A 24864-nucleotide genomic window follows, 5' to 3' on the forward strand; every position below is an offset into this window, starting at 1 on the left:
TTTTCCTGCCGAATTTCATACTAGGTGGATGTTGGCAATGGATGTTTCCAAAATAACTTATGTGAGTGATAAAAAGGTGCAGATTTTTACGTGAAAATATCAACATGCAGGGGCAGATTTACAAGCTCCTTGCGCCACTTTTGCTTCACTTTTCTCGTGTTAAAAGTGATGCAAAAGTGGCACAAGGGGCTTGTAAATCTGCCCCCCCAGAATATACGGGTGGTAATCGTAGAATTAGTCTGAATTACCGGAAGTTTGCGAGAGAAAACTATGCAACTTGCAACTATGCACATCTGTTAATATGGCTCGAGTCAAATACACACACTGCTGTCGACAGAAAAGGAAGTGACCTTAAAACTAATATGTCTTTTAAGAATCGATATGCCCAAATAAGTGGATTGAGGGGGCAGGAAGGACATGTTCACCTTACCTTATCGGGGATTTCCTGTTCCCACAGGTTGGAGTCGTTGGACTGAGGATAGAGCAACTTTTGTTGACTGGCAGCAATCTGCTTCCCATACCTGAGGGTTGATAATGGCAGGGTACACTGCCCCGTTTGCTGTAGGACCAGTGAACAAAAATCCTTCTAGTGTCTCCATCTGCAATTTTCATTTCCCCAAGTCACTGCACGGGGTTCCAAACATCTTTCGTGGGGATAACAGAAAATGTACTGCTCTCATGTGGAAGATGATGGGATCCTTTTCTGGGGGAATGGGGGCTGCCCAACCCTTGTGGAACTGGTCTATGTGCACACATCATTTACAAAAACACAAGGATCACTATCATTCTAGATTGTTATGGTCACTTTTTGTTTAATGAACGTAGGGTAGTGGCTCACAGGACACACTGTGGTTTCCACATTTCTTTCTAGCAGCAATCACATAGTTTACCCTATTGTCAATAGAGCCATCACCGATGCTAAGGAGATGAATGAAAATTATCAAGAGCTGAACTACATGTATATCTTCAAGGAACTAAGGGCTGGTTTAAATGTTGGCGGTAAGCATACTCCGTTGCAACAGCAACGGAATGTGCTTCCCGCCAACATAATGGTCCACCCACAAAATTTAAAAGCGTAAGGCCATAGTTTGACCAGAGCAGAGACTACTTCATCTCCTACGTGGCCAAACTTCTCCAATGGCCTGATGGATTAAGAGCCTTCTGAGAACTAGCTGTATGTCCATCCGCCCAATTAGAATGGGAGGACATTTAGCCAGGTTCTTCAGCCTGTCACTGCCAGGACAACCCTGGCTTTAAGGGAAAGTAAAAAAACTAAAAAAATCCCCTTCCCCATTGGAGATAGCTCCCAAGGTGAGAGTGCATTGTTTTTGGGGATTTTGTATTTGAAAATAAAAAACTTCAGAAACTGCTGTACGGCTCAGTCTTGTTTGACAGAGCCGCAGGGCAAAGTTCCAATGCATTCACTGGAACCGCTTTGACAGCGGTTCCTGTGAATGCTAGAAATCTTCAGTGGCCTGACAGATGGTTGGGACCTCCGCCAGTGCAACACAGTATTTTAATTCATTGACTTGGTGGAAAATAGCTGGAATGCCAAGTTTTAAATTGGGCCCTAAGTCTCCCTCCTGAAGAAAATACTTGCAGGTGTGGCTCCCATATATCCTGTACCAGGATGTGTACAGGCCAGCAGTTGGCTTGCCACCAAGAAAAGGGACTGGCACCTTCTCAGGACAAGATAGAGCACTGCCCTCTGCACACCCACACGGCTGGTAACCGTTTAGTATTCCCTTGTATGCCTTATTAGTTCTTTACTATGTCTAGAGTTAAGGTACCATCTTGTGGACGGGTCGTGGCCACCATGCCATGCCCTTCAAAGCTGGGGGGGGGGACCAGGCAGAACACCAACCTTTTTTGCTGAGAATATGTCCACTCCCCACATGTACACTCATGAGTTACCAACTGCGTACTAATCCTTCCTTGGGAGGACACCTGTCACTGAGCTCCTTGGGGGCTTCCATTGCAGGCCAATGATGACGTCAGGGACAAGCATCTATTCACCTGCACAAGCACACTCTTGCTTTAGCCTCACTGTAAGACGAGACCGACCCCCCTTACCCCACCGTCCCTCCATAGTCCATGAAGACCCTTTCTTGCTGCAAGGAAAATGAACAATGACTCCATCAATAGTAGGTCGTGTGTAGCATTGTACTCTCAAGGAACAAAAGGACCATGCACGAGTGGCAAGGTACAGGTTGTGCCAAATACTTTTGTGTTATTCTAGGTAACCTGTCTTATTTTTGTAATCAAATGAATCAGCTGTTAGGAATATCGGTCCACTTCTCATCTTATTATCAAACCCAAACTGGAAGTCAAAACTGAAAAGGTCAATTGAAACTTTTAACAATTGCTCAGAAGTTACAGCAAGTGCGATGGACATCAGTGGTCTGACCTGCAAACCTCCAGCAGAGTTGACGCATAAACAATACCACCCACTCGCTGCACCCTTGGATAATACCCACAGTCTTTTCCCTCAGAACTTTGGTCCATGCAATGGGGAAGAGGGATAAAAATGAGGAGTGCTTGCTATATCAACTTAGCTTAACATTTGACACAAATGGAGGAAGTATCTAAAACTTCGTCCAGTCACCATGGAAGGCCAGCAACTCAATGCCAAGAAGGCACTAAAGCCTGGCTCTTTCTGGCAAAAAGAAAATGCAGGCTAAATTTAGAGTCACAATACAAAGGATTCAACGCTATCACTGAGTTAAGACAACTGTCAGTAGACAGTAGCCAGCTTCCCTTCTTGGATAACAATATTACCACTGTTGCATGTTCCACCGTTTCTCCACCATCATAAACCCAGCAGTACCAACGAGTGTGAATGAAGACGCTTCAGATGACAGCAGGCTGCATCAAAGCATGAACACAGGGCTTGACTTACGAAGCAGTTTAGTAGCAGGACCTAATTTAGTAAGGGCATTGCCCTGCCTTAAGGCATTATTAAATCTTGCTTTAGTAAGAGAGCACCTTTTTAACAGTCATATGGGTGTTTAAGTCTGGAAAGATAGACTGTAAACAGTCTTATGCAAGAGCAAAATCCATCGTAAATCAGGAACTCTTACTGGGTGTAAGTCTTAGGACGGTCTTAAATCTGGATTTCGTATTTGTAGTTCGGGTCAATGGATCGTGCGTGAGTTTAACAAAATAAAATAAGAAATAAGGAAGCATTTCACTTTATTTACTCACATATTTACACGGACACAGTGTGGATAAGCACGCTCCCTGTTATTGTTACAAAATACGGAAACAGGTTGAAAAGCAGTGATTAAATAAATAGACATCGAAGTACAAAAACCTGCTAATCTGAAGAGGAAATGGGACAGTTAACACTTCAAAAAATATGTCTTCCCAGATGTCTACAAACGTTTGCATAACAGCGAATGTATGGTAATGCATACTATCATTTCAATGTGCCATAGTTTTGGCTCAAACATTCCAAAAAATAATTCTGTTACGACTAATGTTATGTTTTCTCATGCGCCACTGCAACATGTTTGTGCTATGGCAATAACGATCCTTTCCATTCGGATTTCTGTGTAACCCATATGCAAATATTGATATACGTTTACAGGCTTGTTGGAAGCTTTTATTGGGAGCGGGACACAAATATGATGCGGGGCCCTTCTCTGACTTTAAGGCGCCATCTAGTGGCAGCTAAGGTAATCTGCCTTATCAAGAATATATCACAAAAGAAGGCTAAGCCTTTAGTGACAATCACACAGGCTTTAGTTGTCTAAGTTGAGGCACACATTCAGGGAAAATTTGTATGAACTGTACTTGGCATGTGAACTGGGGACAACAACTCATAAAATAAGCAAAACTTTGGACATGGGTTCATCTGCATAGGGAAATTGATTGTACGAGTATCCCATACAGAAAGCTACAGAGTCCGAGGAAGGCCCAACCTTCCTGGTCGCATAGGCAAGTGAAGCACCATGGAAACATGATCCTTCCATTGTGTAATATTATAAATTTACTTTTTTTCCTGGAATGGGTGCCTGCCTACCTTAGATCCTTAAACACTAACCAGCTCATCAGTAGGTACGTCTTGGTATTTATCCAGCAGGGAAGTAATGGAGAACTGTGCATGGTAACATCGTTGAATTACACATCTGGGAAACCGCAGATCATGGCGCGTGGGCCTGGCAAACCTAACATCCACAAGCTCATCACTAAGGGCCAGTCCCTCTGCAGTGTATGTGACTTTAGCTATCTGGGAGTCATTTTCTAATTCTTCGGGCTCCTGGCAGTCCCAGCTGAACAGCTCATTTCTTAAACTCTGAAGAGCCGTAGGAGAATTTTTTAATCTCCCAAATCCTGCGGGGGAAAGGGACAATCTCCCATCTTTGAAATGTGTTTAATGCCCAGTCTGTTCTGGCAACCACGTATGAGCCGGGGAATTGGGTCCATCATCATAACATCTCTCTCCAAGCTGAGGAAAATCTCATATGCTGGAGATTTTTGCACTTCCGCTGTCTAGCTCCTGCTATATCTTCCACGCAGAGCTAAACCCGCAATACATCGCAGATAGGGTGCATTTGGCCATTTTGCTATTATGGTTAGCATATGGGTTTACCCTCCGGAGAAATTTTGCAGTGACATAATTCTGGATTGTCTCAGTAAGGATAAGGGGTACACTGTCCCGCAGCTGAACGATAACTCACAACCATCTCATTGATTGGGTCTGGCTTCCTTATTCACAATCTCTAGGAGTATTTAAAAGGATAAGCTCCTTTTTTTCTACAATTTAGTAACGAAGGAAGATTGCAAATGTAATTAACAAAAATCTCATTGTTGAATTTTGTAGTAATTGGGTCCACGCTTGTTGATAGTTCTCAAGTAGATTTATTGAGCAGTTAGATTATGACAAGTACAAGCTCAATAGGAGACCATAGAGAGGCCTAGGGGAGACCTAAGGGGAACCCAAGGGAGACCCCACCAGGAGCATCCATCTAGGTGCTCAGCCCATCCAACTGTCACTACCTAGGCAGAGCACCAACATTCTGACAGCTGCACTTATGAACATTCCATAGATGGTAGAAGGGCATCACATTGAGAATAGCAGGATACTACAAATTTCTATAGGTCCTTTGCCTTTGCTGAGCCTGCTTTCTTCAGATCTCACACACTGGGAGAGGTCTCTCCCTTTCTGTTTCAGAGCCGGCACGGTTTGGCGGCTGTTGTACTTTGGCAGAGAAGCTGGATTCTTTGGTGAATCAGCCCTACCCTTCCCGTGTCGACTCAGCCGAGCAATCACTGCTGCGTTTTATGTTTTTTGCAATCTTCCACGCAGACACTTGCTCAAGCCCCTCTTAAACACATTGGTGGCAGGTGTAGAGAAGTTCTGTTTCATTTACAGTTATTGAACACCCCTGCTATATGTTTTAGGCTGAGCTCTTTTCTTAAAGATACGATAAAAAACTAGAAAATCCATTGAGGGGGAATTCTTTTAGCTTGTTTGCTTTCCCCAACCTCTGTTCAGACACTGCAAACTCCCCGCCTACTGGAGCTTTAGCTTTGTTGCCCCTCTTTGTGTCCGTAATCTCACTGCTACGCAACTATCTTAGTTATAGTTTTACACAAAGTGTTCCTGATTAATTTCCCCAATTTTTATCATGTATATTTCATGATTGCGGCTTTATGTTTGATAGTTGCCCTAGTCATATGTTCCCCAATACCACCTGTTCTTACTTTGCTGCTGTTCGGCTTGCCCCGGCTGGTAATGCCATTTTAATAGGAAATGCTGCTTTTGCTTTTTTATTGTAACAGTATCTTATGTTGCGCATATTTGGCTATTTTATCCGTTGTGTTATTTTATTTTACTTCATTGATGGTCTGTTTAACTGTGCTTGCTCTATCTTTTAGGGCCATTAATGTCTGAATAAAGAATAACACATTCACATTCTATTTCACATATTTACAATTGCATTTGATGTCTTAAGAGTTCATAACCAGCACAAAATATTTGGCCATGCCAAAGTACATTTCTTCCATTGTATCAAAGGCCTACTTTAATGCACCTACAGGCTTGTTCATGCACTGAGATTTTCTCTCATTGGGTGGATTTCACACCTTCTGTTCAGGTTTTACATTTTATTGATCCATCAAAAGCATTAGGTATGGCATCAATGGACAGGGAGAATTTTTCTTAAAGTAGGCCCTCTTGGTAACTGATCTTTACTTAACACGCAGCTGAGGTATACTTTGGTGAATGGCGCTATCCACCATTCGCCTTCTAAGTGCTGAAGCGTGGTTTCCCCTTCCCCACAAATGTGTCACCCACTGCCTTTGCCATCTAATTTCCTTAGTCATATGTTTTTGTGGTGACCAGAAGAGTCACCCCTTCTTCTGTGGCTGGTAAAGGGAAGAGAACATCAGAGGCTGTCTGGAGTTTCAACAAGCCACACACTTCACAAGTGCAGTCCTTCACTTCTGCTTCACTCGTTTCTGGTCGGTTTTCCGTTTCATCTGTCTTCGTGAGAAGGTTTTCTACGGCTCCTCCTCTCGCACGACTCTCAGTGCCATTTTGAGGTGCAACATTTGGGTCTGCCCCAGAATCTGCAAAAAAAACCATTTGAATGTTTAGCTAACACCGCATTAATCGATCAAGTAGTTGAAAATGGACTGAATAGGATTATATCAGATAGGTTCGCATAACAACTACTCCTCAGATACCCCTTAAGATACCATGCAATCCGAACTCTGTTTAGATTAAAGATTACAATAGTCACATGTTCATATTTTCCGTATTGTCACTCTCCTCAACTGTACATATTTTACTTAAAGATAGATTTTTATTACCACAAACATGAATGGAATAGGTGTTTCAATATTCGCACCATAATGAGAGCTACTTCGCCTCAAAGGTATGGATGATGTTTATCACTAATGTGGGGCAATACCTTGGCATGTATTACAGGTATACTCTAATCATCAAATAAGTAACTTGCTGTATAATATATGCCCTTAGCCGCTCAAGTATTTCTATTTAGTTGTTTTGTATGCCTATTTCCCATACTTGTCATTAAGGTTCTTCTTAATAAATCTAAAAGATGAAATATGTGAACCCAATCATTGACAACACAAAATATTTGTGAGACTCGCTCATTCATTCCTTTTTAGGTCGAGGACTATCGGTTCTGCCGTAAGGCAGAAACCGGAAGTCGGAGATTTAATGATTCTTAGAGTGCTGCATTTATCCCTCCCTCTTTTTGCTCGTTCTCCATTGGCTGGCTTCCTAAATGGAGGCCAGCCATTGCAGGAGAGAGCCATCACTCCAAATAGGCTCCGTCTTTTTCGGATTTGGGGGCGTCATTTTTGCTGTTCTTTAGCTCGTGACGTAGTCCGTCACTCAGGACAGCAAAACCACGCCCCCAAATCGGAAAAAAAACCGAAGCTCGAGTCCGCCATTTTCCCCCGCAGTCTAGCCTGCACCAACCCGTCCCCTGTGAGCTCGTCTCTTCAGGGACCATTGGGCTCTCCTGCTGACTTCGCTGAAACCACAGAGCCTGCTTCGCTGACCCGCCGCTGGACCCGCACTTCTGGGGCCGCCCTGAGACCCTAACTCGCGGACGGGAGGTCTCCCCGTGCTCCTGCTCGGCAAGGAGAAGAAGCCCGTCCCCAGCCGCCGCCGACCGGAGAAGCCCAGCAGCCCTGCCCGCGGCAAAGAGGAGCCGCCGCCTCCTCAAACAGCCGGTAAGTTGTCCGCCATTTAGCCCGTCCCCAGCCGCCGCCGACCGGAGAAGCCCAGCAGCCCTGCCCGCGGCAAAGAGGAGCCGCCGCCTCCTCAAACAGCCGGTAAGTTGTCCGCCATTTTCCCCCGCAGTCTAGCCTGCACCAACCCGTCCCCTGTGAGCTCGTCTCTTCAGGGACCATTGGGCTCTCCTGCTGACTTCGCTGAAAACACAGAGCCTGCTTCGCTGACCCGCCGCTGGACCCGCACTTCTGGGGCCGCCCTGAGACCCTAACTCGCAGACGGGAGGTCTCCCCGTGCTCCTGCTCGGCAAGGAGAAGAAGCCCGTCCCCAGCCGCCGCCGACCGGAGAAGCCCAGCAGCCCTGCCCACGGCAAAGAGGAGCCGCCGCCTCCTCAAACAGCCGGTAAGTTGTAGTCTGCCAGAGGGTGGTTGAAGGCCAGGGTCCGGTCTGAAATGCTGCCCGACGGTCCCGGTGTGTGAGGGGTAGCATCGATGCCACTGCGGCGGGTCACCCGCCGCGGCCTCTCCTTCTGTGCCCTCGCCGATCTCGCAAGCCACATCTGCCCTTCCTGTCGGCTTCTTGCTCTCTCTGCCCTGGTTTCTGCCCTGGTTTCCCCCGCCTCTCTCGCTCCCCTTCTGAGCCCCCTGTATGTGTAGCGCTCTCCCCTACGCCCTTGCTTCCTTCACCCCTCTCTGTCTCGTTCCACTTCTGATCCCGTTTGCACATCTCCCTCCTGCTGCCCTGTTTTCCATCAGACCCTCTATTCCGCTCCACTTCTGACCCTGTGTGTGTGTGTGTGTGTGTGTGTACGTCTCCCTCCCCTAGGTTATGTCTCCCCCTCGCTATCTTGCTGCACGCCTGGTTTCCGTCTCCCCCTCGCTTTCCCCCTCGCTTTTTTCTCCCACTTCTGAACACCTGTGTATCTCTCTCTCTCCCCTGTCTCTCTCTCCCCCTCTGCCCCCCTTGTTACCCCCCCACTCCCTATCTCGCTCCACTTCCCTGTGTGTCTCTCTCTGCCCTTGTTTATTTTGTGTTCAGCACTCTGAGTATTCATGTGTTTTCAAGCAGTCTCCCTCAAGTACTTCTTTGCCCCTAGACTCCGGGTTGCTCTCTATCGTATGTGTGCTTCTCCTTACCCCCACCCCTCTTGTTGCACTCTCCCGTGTGCTTCTCCACATGGTTTCCTATGTCCACTGTGTTGCTTCCCCCAACCGCACCCTCCTCTCCCCCATTGTTACTTCCCTCACCCTGCCCTTAGTGTTGCTTCTTCCCCAACTTTTACCACCCTGCGTGTTGCGTCCACATCCTGGTTTACTTTCGCATGTGCCCTCGCCGATCTCGCAAGCCACATCTGCCCTTCCTGTCGGCTTCTTGCTCTCTCTGCCCTGGTTTCTGCCCTGGTTTCCCCCGCCTCTCTCGCTCCCCTTCTGAGCCCCCTGTATGTGTAGCGCTCTCCCCTACGCCCTTGCTTCCTTCACCCCTCTCTGTCTCGTTCCACTTCTGATCCCGTTTGCACATCTCCCTCCTGCTGCCCTGTTTTCCATCAGACCCTCTATTCCGCTCCACTTCTGACCCTGTGTGTGTGTGTGTGTGTGTGTGTGTACGTCTCCCTCCCCTAGGTTATGTCTCCCCCTCGCTATCTTGCTGCACGCCTGGTTTCCGTCTCCCCCTCGCTTTTTTCTCCCACTTCTGAACACCTGTGTATCTCTCTCTCTCCCCTGTCTCTCTCTCCCCCTCTGCCCCCCTTGTTACCCCCCCACTCCCTATCTCGCTCCACTTCCCTGTGTGTCTCTCTCTGCCCTTGTTTATTTTGTGTTCAGCACTCTGAGTATTCATGTGTTTTCAAGCAGTCTCCCTCAAGTACTTCTTTGCCCCTAGACTCCGGGTTGCTCTCTATCGTATGTGTGCTTCTCCTTACCCCCACCCCTCTTGTTGCACTCTCCCGTGTGCTTCTCCACATGGTTTCCTATGTCCACTGTGTTGCTTCCCCCAACCGCACCCTCCTCTCCCCCATTGTTACTTCCCTCACCCTGCCCTTAGTGTTGCTTCTTCCCCAACTTTTACCACCCTGCGTGTTGCGTCCACATCCTGGTTTACTGTCGCATCTCCCAGCCCTCCACAGTGTTGACTTGAGGTTCCATTTTGCTTCTGCCTCTCATTGCTTCCACTTCCCCACTCACTTTTAAGAAAACAAAAAAAGCTTGGCGCATTCGATTTTCCTTATAGTTTACTATCCAAACTGGATTGGGAACTAAAAAGAATAAGCTCCAACACTATTTTGTAGGCACATGTAAGTAAACAATTATTTCTGGTTGCTCTGACAGAGGCTTTTTTTGTTTTAAAAACTTTAACCATGTAGCACAGCATCGGGGATGCTGTGCAGCATAGTTGAAAACCATTGGCAAAGCTAATAGGTGCCAATCCTAGTTCAACTTGAGTCTATTTGGTGTGCTCCGAGATTTATTATAACTAATGTGCTCTGGTGTTCTATGGACATATTACAGAACGGAGCCGTTGTAAAAAAAAAGAGAATGTGGGCACAAGAGGATGATATTTATTTTATAGTTTGTCATATTAACGAACTGGTCATATGTGAAAGAAAAACATGGATTGAACATTTCAATCTGGATTGATCCAAATGCACTATCAGTATGTTTGATTCATAAATAATATTCAAATACAAACTTAATCTGTAGCTCAAAAGTCAGTGTTTCTATGACGAAACACACATCGTGTCTTCACGATTTCCATTTTGGGAGATAACCATGGGAAACTTAGTGTGACAGTCAAGAAAGGCACATTTTATTCTACTACATCCCTTCATGGACATCGCATAGTTTTTCATACATCCTGGAAAAATACACACTGTTCAATTTTATATATGTAATAGAATACTTAAACACAAAATTTCACAAACTGGAATAACACCTCCGTAGTTCGCAAAAAATAAACACTGAAAAAATTAACCACTATTCGTTACACCCACACATGTTTCTGCTGTTCAAAAAATGTCATAACCCCAAGTCCCCCTCTTCGCTCTCCCACCAATGCACTCAGGATTCCAATTGACAGCACAATCCGAAATTCAATTTGTATTATCAGGTTATGGGTTTCTCACAATGCTTTTCTGCAACTGCGCCTTTTTAAAGGAGTCCATACAATTGTTTTTAACGTACAATTGGGCACATAGTACAAACAATGCCACACCATGCATGTGTTACCTTAAATAGTGGGTAAATCCTATTGAGCTTCAAATAGGTGACTCATGAACATGATTTTTCAAACAATATCTCTCATGCTTGTACCTTAGCTTAGTTTATATTATGTGTGTGTGGGAGCAGATTCAGACGTCATGGTTTTGAATATAGTGACATAGAGTGGTGCAAAGAAGAGTCAGTGGCGCAGAGTAGAATGTTTCAGAGTAGAGTACGTCAAGTAAAGTGGTGCAGTGGCGTAGAGTGCAGTGTGCGCTCCGTTTGCAGTAGTGGCTTTCTCCGTGATGCAAGCTTTCTATGTTTCCCTGTATCCTGTGAGCTGTTTGTCCCGTCCGATTTGTTAGCGTCACCATCCCGTCGTGTATGGACCCCGTTTCCCGGTGTGCCCGTGTCCTGTGAGCTCAGTTTCCAGTTGTGGCTGTCCGGCTTTCTCCGTGATGCAAGGACCGGCAGGTAAGCCATTTTGTATTTTTTGCTTACATTTTCTCTTTTTGTGTTTGCTTTCTATGATTCCCTGTGTCCTGTTTGTCCCGTCCGATTTGTCTTCGTCACCACCCCGTCGTGTATGGACCCCTTTTCCCGGTGTGCCAGGTAAGCCATTTTGTCTTTAATTTTTTTTATGCTTTGAGATTGCGTTTCAGTTTTCTTCACTATCTCTCACTATACTACACTCTCTCACTAACTCTCTAACTCACTACTCAACTCTCTCTTTCTCACAGCAACACAATATCACTACAACAGTAACAATCTCTCACTCTAACACACTACTCCAAATTCACTCTCTCTCTATCTCACTACCTCTTTATCACTATATTACTATATCTATTTCTATCTCACTCTCACTACCTCACTATATCACCACACACTCTCAAAAAATAACTACATCACTCTATCACTACCTCACAACTTCACTCTCTCTTTCTAAATTACTAATTCACTCTCTCACTACCTCACTCTCAAATACACTAAGTCACTTACACTCTTTCACTACCTCACGATCTCACTACATCACTCTGTTTCTATCTTAATACCTCACAACATCACTAACACTCACTACTTCACTCTCTTTCAATACATCAATCTTTCACTATCGCACTACCTCACAACATCACTCTCCATCACTACCTCACTCTCTATCTACCTCACTCTCTCACTACATCACTCACTCTCTATTTCAATACCTCTCTATCTCGCTACCTCACTCTCTCCTAATGCAATATGTCTAATGCAATATGTAACACATATGCAAACACTTAAGCTATTAACAATAGAAATGACAATAACATTTACTTAGGGATAAAAAAATAAAAAAAATAATAAGCAATGCCAATAGCTCTACCTATAATATTGCCGAGACCATTGCATTGTAAATGCTTGTTTCTGAATTCCATCAAATTGAGGCAGCCCATAATACCCTGGTACTTAAAAAACAAAACATAAAACGCCCTCAGTAAGGAAAAGAAAAACCATGAATCAATATGACAACTTTGTTCATCCATATTCAATACTTATATCGAAGGCTCCCGGTTTTCTGTTTTTACGGATTTTTACACATAATTACAGACAGAAAACAATGTGTTTCCTGTCTGTAAATATTTTTAAAAGCGGAAAAAAGCGGAAAAGTGTGCTTCTGGTGGGTGACTCTTCATGCTGTTTTTCGTGATTTCTAGCTGAGCAGATAGGCAGAATGGAAAGTTAAAAATAGATTGAGCTTTCCCTAAATGCAGGTTTATGGAAATATATATTTGTATTTGGATTATAAGGCCCAAATTTACCTGAAGGTGTAGTGTTTTGCTATATTTGGCTGCTTAATTCGCAAAAAAAGACAAACAGTAAAGTGTGAGTGCATGTTTATCAGTTAAATAAATGTGGAAATATACCATTTTATGACTCCATATATTCGCAAAATACAAAATAAATACGGATAAATACCAATAAAATGAGTGAAATATAAATATGGATAAATACAGACAGAAATGTTACAAAAAAATAGATACCATAAAACCGGGAGCCATACGTTATATCCAGATTCAACCACGTATGTCTCGCTAGTTTAATCCTAAAGTTGAATATTCTTAAGCCTTATTACCCTCTCTGGGGCCATTGACTGCTGTTATTGCTTTCCAAGTAAATAAGATGGGGGCATTAACCTCTTCAAATACAAGTAAATAAACACACCACCATTTCTTTTGTCTAATAAATGGCCATGCCATTGAATCAGAATTGCTGGTGGGTACTTCCTCAATTCGATGAAAATCGGAACTGGAGAACATCAGGCTGGGGACTCGTAGCTGACGAATCCTTATTCCAGAGAAATGTTAAAACATTAAAAAGTCATTTCCGCGAAAACAAATGATTATAGGGGAAAATATATAACTCGAGCCCTGACTCGCTTTATATCTTTCTATATTTTCTCGCCATATGGGTAAGGTGTTTACAGTCACCGTAGTCTGTTTTCTATGTCTAGTGAGGCACGGTTCACAGCAGCACCGAAAAGTTATTTAACAACAGAAAAGTAACTTTGTTCATCCATATTCAATACTTATATCGAAGGCTCCCGGTTTTCTGTTTTTACGGATTTTTACACATAATTACAGACAGAAAACAATGTGTTTCCTGTCTGTAAATATTTTTAAAAGCGGAAAAGTGTGCTTCTGGTGGGTGACTCTTCATGCTGTTTTTCGTGATTTCTAGGACAACAGCTGAACAGATAGGCAGAATGGAAAGTTAAAAATAGGTTGAGCTTTCCCTAAATGCAGGTTTATGGAAATATATATTTGTATTTGGATTATAAGGCCCAAATTTACCTGAAGGTGTAGTGTTTTGCTATATTTGGCTGCTTAATTCGCAAAAAAACGACAAACAGTAAAGTGTGAGTGCATGTTTATCAGTTAAATAAATGTGGAAATATACCATTTTATGACTCCATATATTCGCAAAATACAAAATAAATACGGATAAATACCAATAAAATGAGTGAAATATAAATATGGATAAATACAGACAGAAATGTTACAAAAAAATAGATACCATAAAACCGGGAGCCATACGTTATATCCAGATTCAACCACGTATGTCTCGCTAGTTTAATCCTAAAGTTGAATATTCTTAAGCCTTATTACCCTCTCTGGGGCCATTGACTGCTGTTATTGCTTTCCAAGTAAATAAGATGGGGGCATTAACCTCTTCAAATACAAGTAAATAAACACACCACCATTTCTTTTGTCTAATAAATGGCCATGCCATTGAATCAGAATTGCTGGTGGGTACTTCCTCAATTCGATGAAAATCGGAACTGGAGAACATCAGGCTGGGGACTCGTAGCTAACGAATCCTTATTCCAGAGAAATGTTAAAACATTAAAAAGTAATTTCCGCGAAAACAAATGATTATAGGGGAAAATATATAACTCGAGCCCTGACTCGCTTTATATCTTTCTATATTTTCTCGCCATATGGGTACGGTGTTTACAGTCACCGTAGTCTGTTTTCTATGTCTAGTGAGGCACGGTTCACAGCAGCACCGAAAAGTTATTTAACAACAGAAAAGTAAACCGGGCTCAAATTGATATATAGGAACTTGATGGTGGCAAAACAAGCTGCAGATAAGTATTTTTCAACTAGAAGAGCTTTCACCAGGTTGAATTAATCAGGTGAAAGAATGTTCTTTATGGTGAAAATTGTGAGGAACCCGTTGGACAGAAACAGGTGGTCTGTAGTGGTTTCACCACTTTTGTTTTCTTATCCATGTACCTACAACAAATGCAAGTACTAAGTAAACAACAGTTTTTTCTCAGCTTTCTGATTGGATGAAGCAATTCAACATCGCAGTATTCTAATTTATACATGCCAGAAATAATTTGGTTATTCTTAATGTGAAACCGATATTATCTCAGTCAAACATGTACAGCTTCATTTCGTGGTTTATGGAAAAATGTTTGGGGTTTCTTCAGATAAAAATGAGAGTGTTTTCCCCCTACTTTCTATGTCTTAGCTAGTTAGCACACCAACACTTGCACTTCCATCATTAATACTTTTTAATAGTGTGCATCAGCTTGCATCTGCTCCTCCAGCAAAAGTATGTTAGTTGCAACACGAAATACCCCCACAAAATCTTGTTTTGTCCCATTGTACATTGGAATGGGTAATCAATATTGCCCAAAACCATCACTGGCCGCGTGAGTATGGAATTCTGATCACATTAATAAACTCTGCATGGTTTTTCGAATCTCCCAGTTTAAGGTTTGCCACGTTAAATTCAACTTTCCTTGAGTAGTTATAATCATCACTTCTGTTTTCATAGATTCTTTAGTTCAGCAATTTTGGTTAACATATATATTGATGCATCAAGTCAAACACACAGTCCCTTCAACAAGGGTTGAGGTAAAAAAACATTAAATGCACAAACGGTGGTGGGAGGACTACTTGCAATTTGTCTAACCACTGCCAATCACTCAGGGTAGCATTCCAACAGGTCCTTCTTTTGCCACCATGCCACCTCAGTTTGGACCAAGTTATGTGCAAATCAGTGTTGGCCCTGCTCCGATAGGAACAGTCCAGCCCCCCAAACTGTTTGGTGTACCGCCCTACATAGGCATAGGTATTCTGGGAATTTGACCCCTTGCTCTCTAAGCCACAGGAACCAAGCTACAACAGACTACAGAACCCCAATCAGGTGGAGACCAGTCTTGGGTTACTTGTGTTATGGTACAGATAAGACCTGGCTTGCCAGTTCTGGCTAGACTGTTCCCGCTGGAGCAGGGCTAAGACTGATTTGCTCATGGCTGGGTCTAATCTGAGGTGGCATGGTGGGGAAAAGAATGATGCGTGGAATGCTACCCCCACATGTTGCCAGGGGTTAGACTTATTGCATCTCAGTCACCCTCCTGGATGTTCACTGAAAAACTTTAGACGCTAGAGAGACTCAACAGAGCCAAAGTAGAATGTTATGAAATAAAAGTAGCCTTCGTGGGGTTCGCAAATATTACTATGAGGAGCAGTAGCAATGGCTTTGCTTTCTTTAGACTGCTCCTGTCAAGGTGGTGACAGAAAGTTAAGAGGGAGTAGGAAAGATATACAGAATCAGAAATGCTCTATGAGGAAACATGAATTTAAACAAGATGGCAACTGGCTTATAATACTATGAAGAAGATATGAAAATTGATTAATCCAGATCCTCTGGCTGTATCACAGTTTCTTTGATTCTTCTTTAGTCCAAGTTGTGTGTCATCAGTGTGTTGGTAAATGCTGATGCTGTTACCTGTGAGTATTGTCCCACTGGGCTCAATTAGAGGCTGAAAATGACTGATAAGGTGGAACCCTGGGGGACTCTGCAGGTGATAGGGATCTTACGGTACCGGGACATGTCCATGTGCCTGAACTGATTTCAGTTGGATTTGTATTAGGAGGACCAGTGAAGACTTAAGCCAGCGAATCCCAGTCGAAACTTCAGGATCGGGATGAGGTTGGGATGGTTGATGGACCTGAAGTCAGCTTAATGGTCTGGCAATATCAGGAGGAAGGGCTCTTCTTTCTAATCAGGAAGCCATCTTCTATGATCTGAAAGGTAGCTGCCGCTGTCCTGGTGTGTGATCAGAAGCCATGTTCACATGGAAATGGTCACCACAAATTCAATCAAACCTCTATTCATTCAAACATTCTTGAGTCATGAAGCCCTAAGGAAGGACACTGGCTGAGCCTGAAACATGAGATGTCGGTGGCATGCACAGAGATTTTCCTTTGTTGCTTGTCGAGACTATGATGCCTCATATTCTAGAATTAACTCACATTAAATATAAGAACTTTAAAACTGTGAGGAGGTAGAACTCTGGGTTTCTGTTAGTGCCAAGAATCACTCCTAAGTAGAATGGTATCAGAATACCTTGACCTAAAATTGTGTGACAGAAATATTTCGTCTTAAATATTGTTTACAAAAATGCTACCCCATGGACCTTTGTCAATAGAAATTCTACACCTAATAGAGATATACTTATTGTAGTGATATTTAGAGCATGATATTTCTGTCATACAATATTTTTGTTATCAATATTGGGACATACAGCCCTTTAAAGCACCTCACTCTGAACTGAAATGTCATTTTTTATACTAACCCTTCATTAGTGATTGGCAACCAAAGACGTTTATGGACTGTTCCATGAGCACAGGGTTGGTCTCACGAACCACCCATCAAAGAGGGGTGTGTTAAACATTCTTCTTTACAGAAACAAGACTCAAAGGAATCAGCCCAAGTTGTAGTCCTCTCCAGGTCAGAATGTGGTAATGCGGTTCTCGCTGTCATTCAAAATGAAATTCACCTCATCCCCTCAAAAGTACACTTTACTCTTCAGCTTGATATGACCACTTTACTCTTGTTGTACTTGCGGGGTTAATAGACAAATGATAATTCTCTCATGAACCCACTTCCTGACTAAGAATCTCAGGAGGTTCTCCTCAGCTTTGTAACACCGACTCTCTCTTACTCACAATTATTTTCTTCAACAAAACATTTACTCTGAATCACTCTTTCTCTCTCTGCGCTCCCTGAAGCTTTTTACTCCGTTCCTCCAATTTATTTATTTTGCTCTTCAAAAAAAAAGAGCTAAAGCAACTGCCTCTAATACATACGTTTCTTCCCTCCTGCCTTTTTGTGACTAACGAGCATGACGTATTCCACTGCCAGTTACTCTGTGGCTGTAACAACTATCATTGCCATTGTTACACGTTTATATTATGTGCTATTTACCTTTGCTTTTCAGTGTGCTATACCTGCCTCACTATTGCTCGTCTATGGTACTTGAACTCAATGTGCAATGTAAATACATGTATTTAGACCATTTACAGTAATATATATATATATATATATATATATATATATATATATATATATATATATATATATATTACCTACTGGCAGTCGCCAGTAGGTAGTTATAGTTAGGATTTTTTTCAATGTTAAATCTCAAAATTCTATTTGGAATAACTTTGGCGCCGGTTGACGAATCTGCCTGAAAATTTCCTCAAAATGGCCTCGTCGAGCTCCGGTCCTTCCCTGAAAGTTTGGGGGGGATGCGTCAAGCGGGGGCCGAGATAAAAGGGGGTCCCAAAACGCATTTTCCCCATGTTAATTTCCATAGGGCGGTCGACCTCACTTTTAGCCCTGTTGCCTTCTAATCTAGGACCCTGATCGATACTGTGACCTTATGCCCCTATTCGGCTATAAATCTATTTATTCCCTATATTGGCATAACCGTTCAAGTGCAATATTCAGAAACTCGTCTCTGGCCTCACACGAACAGAGCCACATTTCAGAATAGCTTTCTCTGCCACTTCCTTTGCAACCAATTAGTGCAATGACATAGCAGAAGTTACTATCTGAGATTCCTAGATTAACACTCCGAGTTCTTCAACAAGATAAAAACTCAGCAACCTGGAAATCCCCGCTTGCTGTGTTTTGATTAGTAATAGAACTCTAATGAGCACTGATAGACGATCACTTCCTAGTGACATCTTTATTGATGTCTTATGTCCAAAAACTTACGTCAAACAAGGCACCTTTCAGGTATAAATATTACCAACGTTGCCTTAAGCAAACGCTGTCTGCTGCTGATGTTGCTGTTTCGCTGAAGCTGATGCTGCTAGCTGCTTCAATGCCATTGCTGCTGAAGAAGCTGCTGTTATGCTAATGATACCATAGCTGCTATCGCTACTGCTATCGCTGCTAACTAGCGAACGATGGTGTGGTGAACTTAGGAGCTGAACAGCCGTCCCCTGCAAGAGCCCAGCAGATGCAAGCTGCCCGCGGACGCTGCCCCTCCTCCTCCTCCTCGACGCGCTGAGAAGAGACGCTGTCTTTCTCCTGCAGAGAAATCCAGCTCCGGCGTTTCTAGTCTACCCTTGCGGGTGACTGGGATATCGGGTCCCTGAAGAAGATACCAGACCTCCATCATTCTATTCCAGAGGTATGGTGTTGACTAAACCCTTAGAGAGAATTCTTGAAGCAAACCTTGGCAAAACCAACTTAAACTAAAGCTACTTACTTACTCCCCTCCCAAGTATTAGGCTTAGGTCAGGTACACTGGGGTAGGCGTAGTTAGAAGCACCAGTTGAGTATTTTAGCCTAATGTATATATGAATGTATATATGTTTTATTCATTTTAAACCATTGTATGGCTAAGAAACCATATCAATGCTTTTACAGTATTATTTCGCAATACTTATCTTACTGTACGTACTTTTTATAATAACAAGTCTTGCAATTGTGGCAATTCATTTCTCTTGTACGAGAAGAAAGACTGTTCAATAAATGTTACCCTTTATTGACAACGCCCGTCTCTCTATTCTCTACATATTGTGAAAGTAAACTGCACAACCACTGACTGAGTAAAATAACTGTCTATTGTTTCACACGACCCTAAAGATTGACTCTTGATCTGAGGAGCAAAGTTGTCATGTTGCACGGTTGTTGGAAAACTGAATCCCTTCTTGTCTGTACCAGGGAAGCTGATCACTTCCTATTCAGAGAAGAAAGTTTCCAGTGACCTCTGAGCTAGTTTGTAACAACCCCAATTAAGTTTAACATAGTCAGTGGAGGCCTGGAAGATCCGCACTTCTACGTCGATACTACTGTTTATGTTATTCCAATGCGCAGGGCCTATTGGGAAAATAGGAACTATACTACAGCCCGAACGGCTGAATGGATTTCCACCAAACTTGGCAAAATTGTAGGGACTGGTAGCCCGATGTGCCTTTGCTATGTCTCAAGATATGTGCTCCAGTGGATTTTGAGTAATTTAGGTTAAAAAAAAAATATATATCTATAAGCGCGCCCCGGTACGCGCTCCGGGCGCGACACGCGACTTGCGCGCAGAAAGCTGATTGGTTCTTGGGTGTCTGTAAACATTCCAAACAGTCCGGAGCGCCCGCCATCTTGTGTCTCGGTAGGATCGAGACACAAGAGGTGGCCAAAACAAAGGGGGAATTGACCATAAGGGGGCAGGGTAGACACCCCCTGACCCCCTAGGTTTGATGTGGGGGCTATAAAAGGGTCCCGCTGGGCAAAAAAAAAAAAAAAAATTCGATTTGCGCGGGGGAAGCGCCCGGTACGCGCACCGGGGAGCGCACCGGGGAGCGCACCGGGGAGAAAAGAGAATGGCAGAGTTTAAAATTTTAAGTCATTTTATATAAATGGGAGGTAGTTCTGAAAAAAACTGTTTTTTTTTCTTTTTGTTGTTTTATGTATTTTTTTGTTTTATGGAACATTTTTTTGGGGGGGATTTTCAGAACAATTTTATATTTTTTGGTAGTTTTTCTGGGGTGAAACAAAAGACAGGGAATTGCAAACAGCTCAACTGGAGCAAAAAAATAGAAAAAAATTAAGGTTGCTTGCTGCAGTGATGGTTGTCTGCAGCTCAATTAAGTAAAGTGATGCTCTGCTCACCATAAGATATAGTTTTGTTGCAATATATGCAAACAAATTTAAATTTGGAAAACTTTGTTTGAACATTAGGGACCATCTCCCTAGCCTCTTCACCGGATGGAGTGGGTTGGTTGGGGGTGCTGGAAGTAGAAGGTTGGGGAGGGTTCAAGGTCAGTTGCCAGACTTCTGCTCTTGAATAATTGTTTGGGTGCTTCCTCTGCATGTGCCTTATCATTGTGTGGTTCCCAAATGAATATTTTTTATTTGGGTTCCCTCTTGACAGTTCTTGGTCACAGATGAGGCAAGTGACCTTTGCTGCATTTACTTTCTTGGCACCCCTTGGCATTTTGAAAAACTCCCAAATAAAATGTTCTTTGGGTTTGTATGGGGGAGTGTCCTCAGGCAGATATTGCCTCTCCTCCTGCTCCTCTTCGTCCTCCTCTTCTTCATGACCACCAATGTGGTCTTGTGGTGGTCGTTGTGGTGGTGGTGGAGGTGGTGGTGGTACAGATGCACCTGCAGCTGCTACGACTGAAGCCATTTCTCAAAGAATACAGATCTTCTTCACTCAAACAACAAAGTGAAAATGAGGAAAAAAGGTGGGGTCTTTCATCATTTGGAAAACAAAACTGTTGTGAACCAATCAAAAGTGTTATTTTCAGGTCACATGACCCAACGCGCTTACGCTACGCGCCCCGGGGCGCGCCCAGGGGCGCGTCGCATAAGCGCGTTGCATAAGCGCGTCGAATGCTTCCGGGTTGTTGCGTGTTTATCTAGGTTCCTGATCGATACTGTGACCTTATGCCCCTATTCGGCTATAAATCCATTTATTCCCTATATTGGCATAACCGTTCAAGTACGATTTTCAGAAAAGTCATCTCTGGCCTCACACGAACAGAGCCACATTCCAGAATAGTTTCTCTGACACTTCCTTTGCAACCAATTAGTGCAATGACAGAGCAGAAGTCACTATCTGATATTCCTAGATTAACACTCCGAGTTCTTCAACAAGATAAAAACTCAGCAAACCTGGAAATCCCCGCTTGCTGTGTTTTGATTAGTAATGGAACTCTAATGAGCAACTGATAGCTATCACTTCCTAGTGACATCTTTAATTGACGTCTTATGTCCAGCAAACTTGCGTCAAACCAGGCACCTGTCAGGTATAAATACTACCAACGTTGCCTTAAGCAAATGCTGTGTTGCTGAGCCTGTTGCCCGTAGCCTGTTGCTGCAGCCTGCTACCCTGTTGCCAGCTGATGCTGCTGCCCCGCTGCTGTTGGTGAAGCTACTGATACCATTATCGCTGTTAAAGCGCGAACAATGGTTTGGTGAGCTTAGGAGCTGAACAGCCGTCCCTCTGCGAAGAGCCCAGCAGATGCCAAGCTGCCCGCGGACGCTGTCCCCCCTCCTCCTCTCGACGCGCTGAACAGAGCTCCAGCGTTTCTAGTCTGCCCTCGCGGGTGACTGGGATACCGAGTTCCTCCTGAAGGAGATACCAGACCTCCATCATTCTATTCAGAGGTATGGTGTTGACTAAACCCTTAGAAGAGAATTCTTGAAGCAAACCTTGGCCAAACCAACTTAACTTAAAGCTACTCACTTACTCCCCTTCCACGTGTTAGGCTTAGGTCAGGCACACCGGGGTCGGCGTAGTTAGAAGCACCAGTTGAGTATTTTAGCCTAATGTATATATGACTGTATATATGTTTTATTACTTTTAAACCATTGTATGGCTAAGAAACCATATCAATGCTTTTACAGTATTATTTCGCAATACTTATCTTACTGTACGTACTTTTTATCATAACAAGTCTTGCAATTGTGGCAATACATTTCTCTTGTACGAGAAGAAAGACTGTTCAATAAATGTTAACCCTTTATTGACAAACGCCCGTCTCTCTATTCTCTACATATCGTGAAAGTAAACTGCACTAACCTGACTGAGTGAAATACATGTCTATTGTTTCACACGACCCTAGAGATTGACTCTTGATCTGAGGAGCAAAGTTGTCATGTTGCACGGTTGTTGGAAAGCTGAATCCCTTCTTGTCTGTGCCAGGGAAGCTGATCACTTCCCATGCAGAGAAGAAAGTTTCCAGTGACCTCTGAGCTAGTTGGTAACAAACCCAATTAAGTTTAGCATAGTCAGTGGAGGCCTGGAATATCCGCAGTTCCACGTCGATACTACTGTTTATGTTATTCCAATGCGCAGGGCCTAGTGGGAAACTAGGAACTACACTACATGGCGCCCAACCGTTTGGTAAGGCGATAAACTAACGCAAGACAGAGTAACTCAGTCGTGCATATTTCACACAGACCCCTTTCTCCCGTAAATACTCCAATAGACGTCTGGAGTGGGTGAAAGGTTAAAATCCGCCCGACCTTAGTAGGAAGAGATTCCTATGTAAAGCTCTGGTTTATTCAACGTTGAAGGATACAGTGTTCCAAAACATTGTGCACCTAATCGTGGTGTCTCCTTGAAGACCAACTCTGCAAACCTTGCATTAACAATGCCAGGAGAAAACGGAACCACTGGGGCCGCAGCAGATGCGACTCAGCAGGGTCCCGAACACACTGACCCGGATGCTATTATCATCCCGGTCCACTTAAGAAAATCTATAACTTTAAAACTTATAGAGAACGGACTGACACCACAAGGTGGTACAGTAATTTTCGTGATAGAGGCTCACGAATATCGGCAGACAGAGGTATTCTATTCATGGATAAACTTTCCAGCGGCAAACGCTAGAACAAAAGAGTTTCACTATTACAAAATAGAGGAACCTCCGGAAGAGTACGCTCCTTTCGAGGAGATTGAAATTCCACTTAAATTCCAAGAGCACCTGCTCTGGTTTAATGGCGCCCTAAAACATAATGATCACATAACTAGGCTCGGTCCACTAGGTAGACCAGGAGCAACGTGGCCGGTTCTAGCCAGATACACACCACATCCGGACATTGCAAAAATGTCAAAAGAAGAGCTGTTAGTACAGCTAAAAACACTTATAAAAATACCTAGGCAATTAGTCCAATATGTAATGCGGACTGCAACAGTCCAGCCAGCTGTTAATGTACCACAGCTGACCCCTCATCAGGGGAACACTAATAAAATTACACCACAGAACATACAGTCATGTCTTGGTAAAACACCCGTAAAACGGGAACAAATTCCTTTCTGGTTAGCACAGAAAATCACTCAAATAGAGGCAGTATTTCCTGATACTACCCCTATTGAGAAACACAGAATCTTGACCATCTGCCTTCCTATGGGAATCGCACCACATGTGGAGGACTGCGACACTTGGGGTACAGTCTTTGCTTCCATTTACACAAAAACACACGGTGTTCCGTCTATGGCGGTAATACCAGAAGTGCTAAAACAGATTCAAAATGAATACGGTCCAGAGCCCGCTTTAACTCTTGGTATGAAATTACTGAAAGACTTCAAGCAGGTCTCGGCTATATTATTAGCCAATATAAAGGGAGAAGCAGCATCTGTGGCGATCCGCCAGAAGTTGAAGGAAACAGATATAACAGAGCAGCCATTTGAGCTTGCCAAAATCATAGAAAAATGCTATGAAGAATTAAGTAGAGACAGCTTGGGTGGAAAACCGGTAAAGCCCCAACTGCTCGAAAATCCTGAAAAATTATTTATTAAAAATAATTTAAACACTCCTAAAAAGAGCTGGGATGGAAATAAACAATCCACTCCCAAGGAAAAAGTTTTCCAGTCCAGAGGAAGGTCTCCTCGACGGAGGGAAAGAACTCCGACTCGAGAACACCAGTCTCCCCAGAGGGAGCCCTCTGAGAAAAGATATAACCTTAGAAATAGGGATAACCTGATAGATATCAAAGTATTGAAACACGTCCCTCTCGATCTTTTCCACAGAATTCGGAAAGAAGAGGACGGTCAGACCCAGGAGAGCACACCAAGTCCAAAAACAAGGAACCTGCTCAGAGTAAAAAATCTCAATTTCAGAAAAAGAAGGTAGCCAGTATTAGAGTAATCAACCATGCCGAGAATACTGAGGACACAGTTGAAAAACGGGGAGTGGGCATTGACAATGTTGGACAGTGCAGCAAAAATCAGTATAGCGCGCAAGATCTTGATGAGTCATCTGGAGACAGTGGACACGAATGAATACATTCAGGTTGAAACTGCCGACACCAGACTTAGCGAGCCCCATAAAATATACGAAATAACATTGCGTATAGAGGGTGATAAGACTAGGAAAATAAGAGGTCTATTTTGGGATAAGCTCTCAAAAGGCTATGATATTCTGTTAGCTGAAAAAGATTGGCCCCCAGAGTTTGTCAGGGAGTGCCCTCGTGGCGAAGAAGTGATTATGCCTGCCTTCTCGAATCACATTCCGATTCACAAAAAATATACTTATGCAAGGAAATGGGCAGTAGCCCAGGCACCTGCATTATATAAAAATCATGTAGGATGGGATGAGGACTCTCCTCCTCACAAAATCAGGTTAAAAAATGAACCAACTGCCCAGCGGCAGTATCCCA

General features: G+C 43.4%; 1 protein-coding gene across 1 annotated transcript in view; it reads right to left on the minus strand.

Annotated features, from left to right (window-relative positions):
- Window positions 1-5906: 5906 nt before the first annotated feature.
- The window catches only part of TNFRSF17 (TNF receptor superfamily member 17), a 73157-nt gene continuing 54199 nt past the window's right edge, over window positions 5907-24864 (minus strand). Inside the window, exon 3 of the mRNA XM_086939938.1 lies at window positions 5907-6576. Within this exon, the coding sequence (XP_086796064.1) occupies window positions 6323-6576 (254 nt within the window). The 3' untranslated portion in view covers window positions 5907-6322. The remainder of the gene's footprint in view (window positions 6577-24864) is intronic.

The sequence above is a fragment of the Lissotriton vulgaris genome, chromosome 10 (genome assembly GCF_964263255.1).
Source record: "Lissotriton vulgaris chromosome 10, aLisVul1.2, whole genome shotgun sequence".
Lineage (NCBI taxonomy): Eukaryota > Metazoa > Chordata > Amphibia > Caudata > Salamandridae > Lissotriton > Lissotriton vulgaris.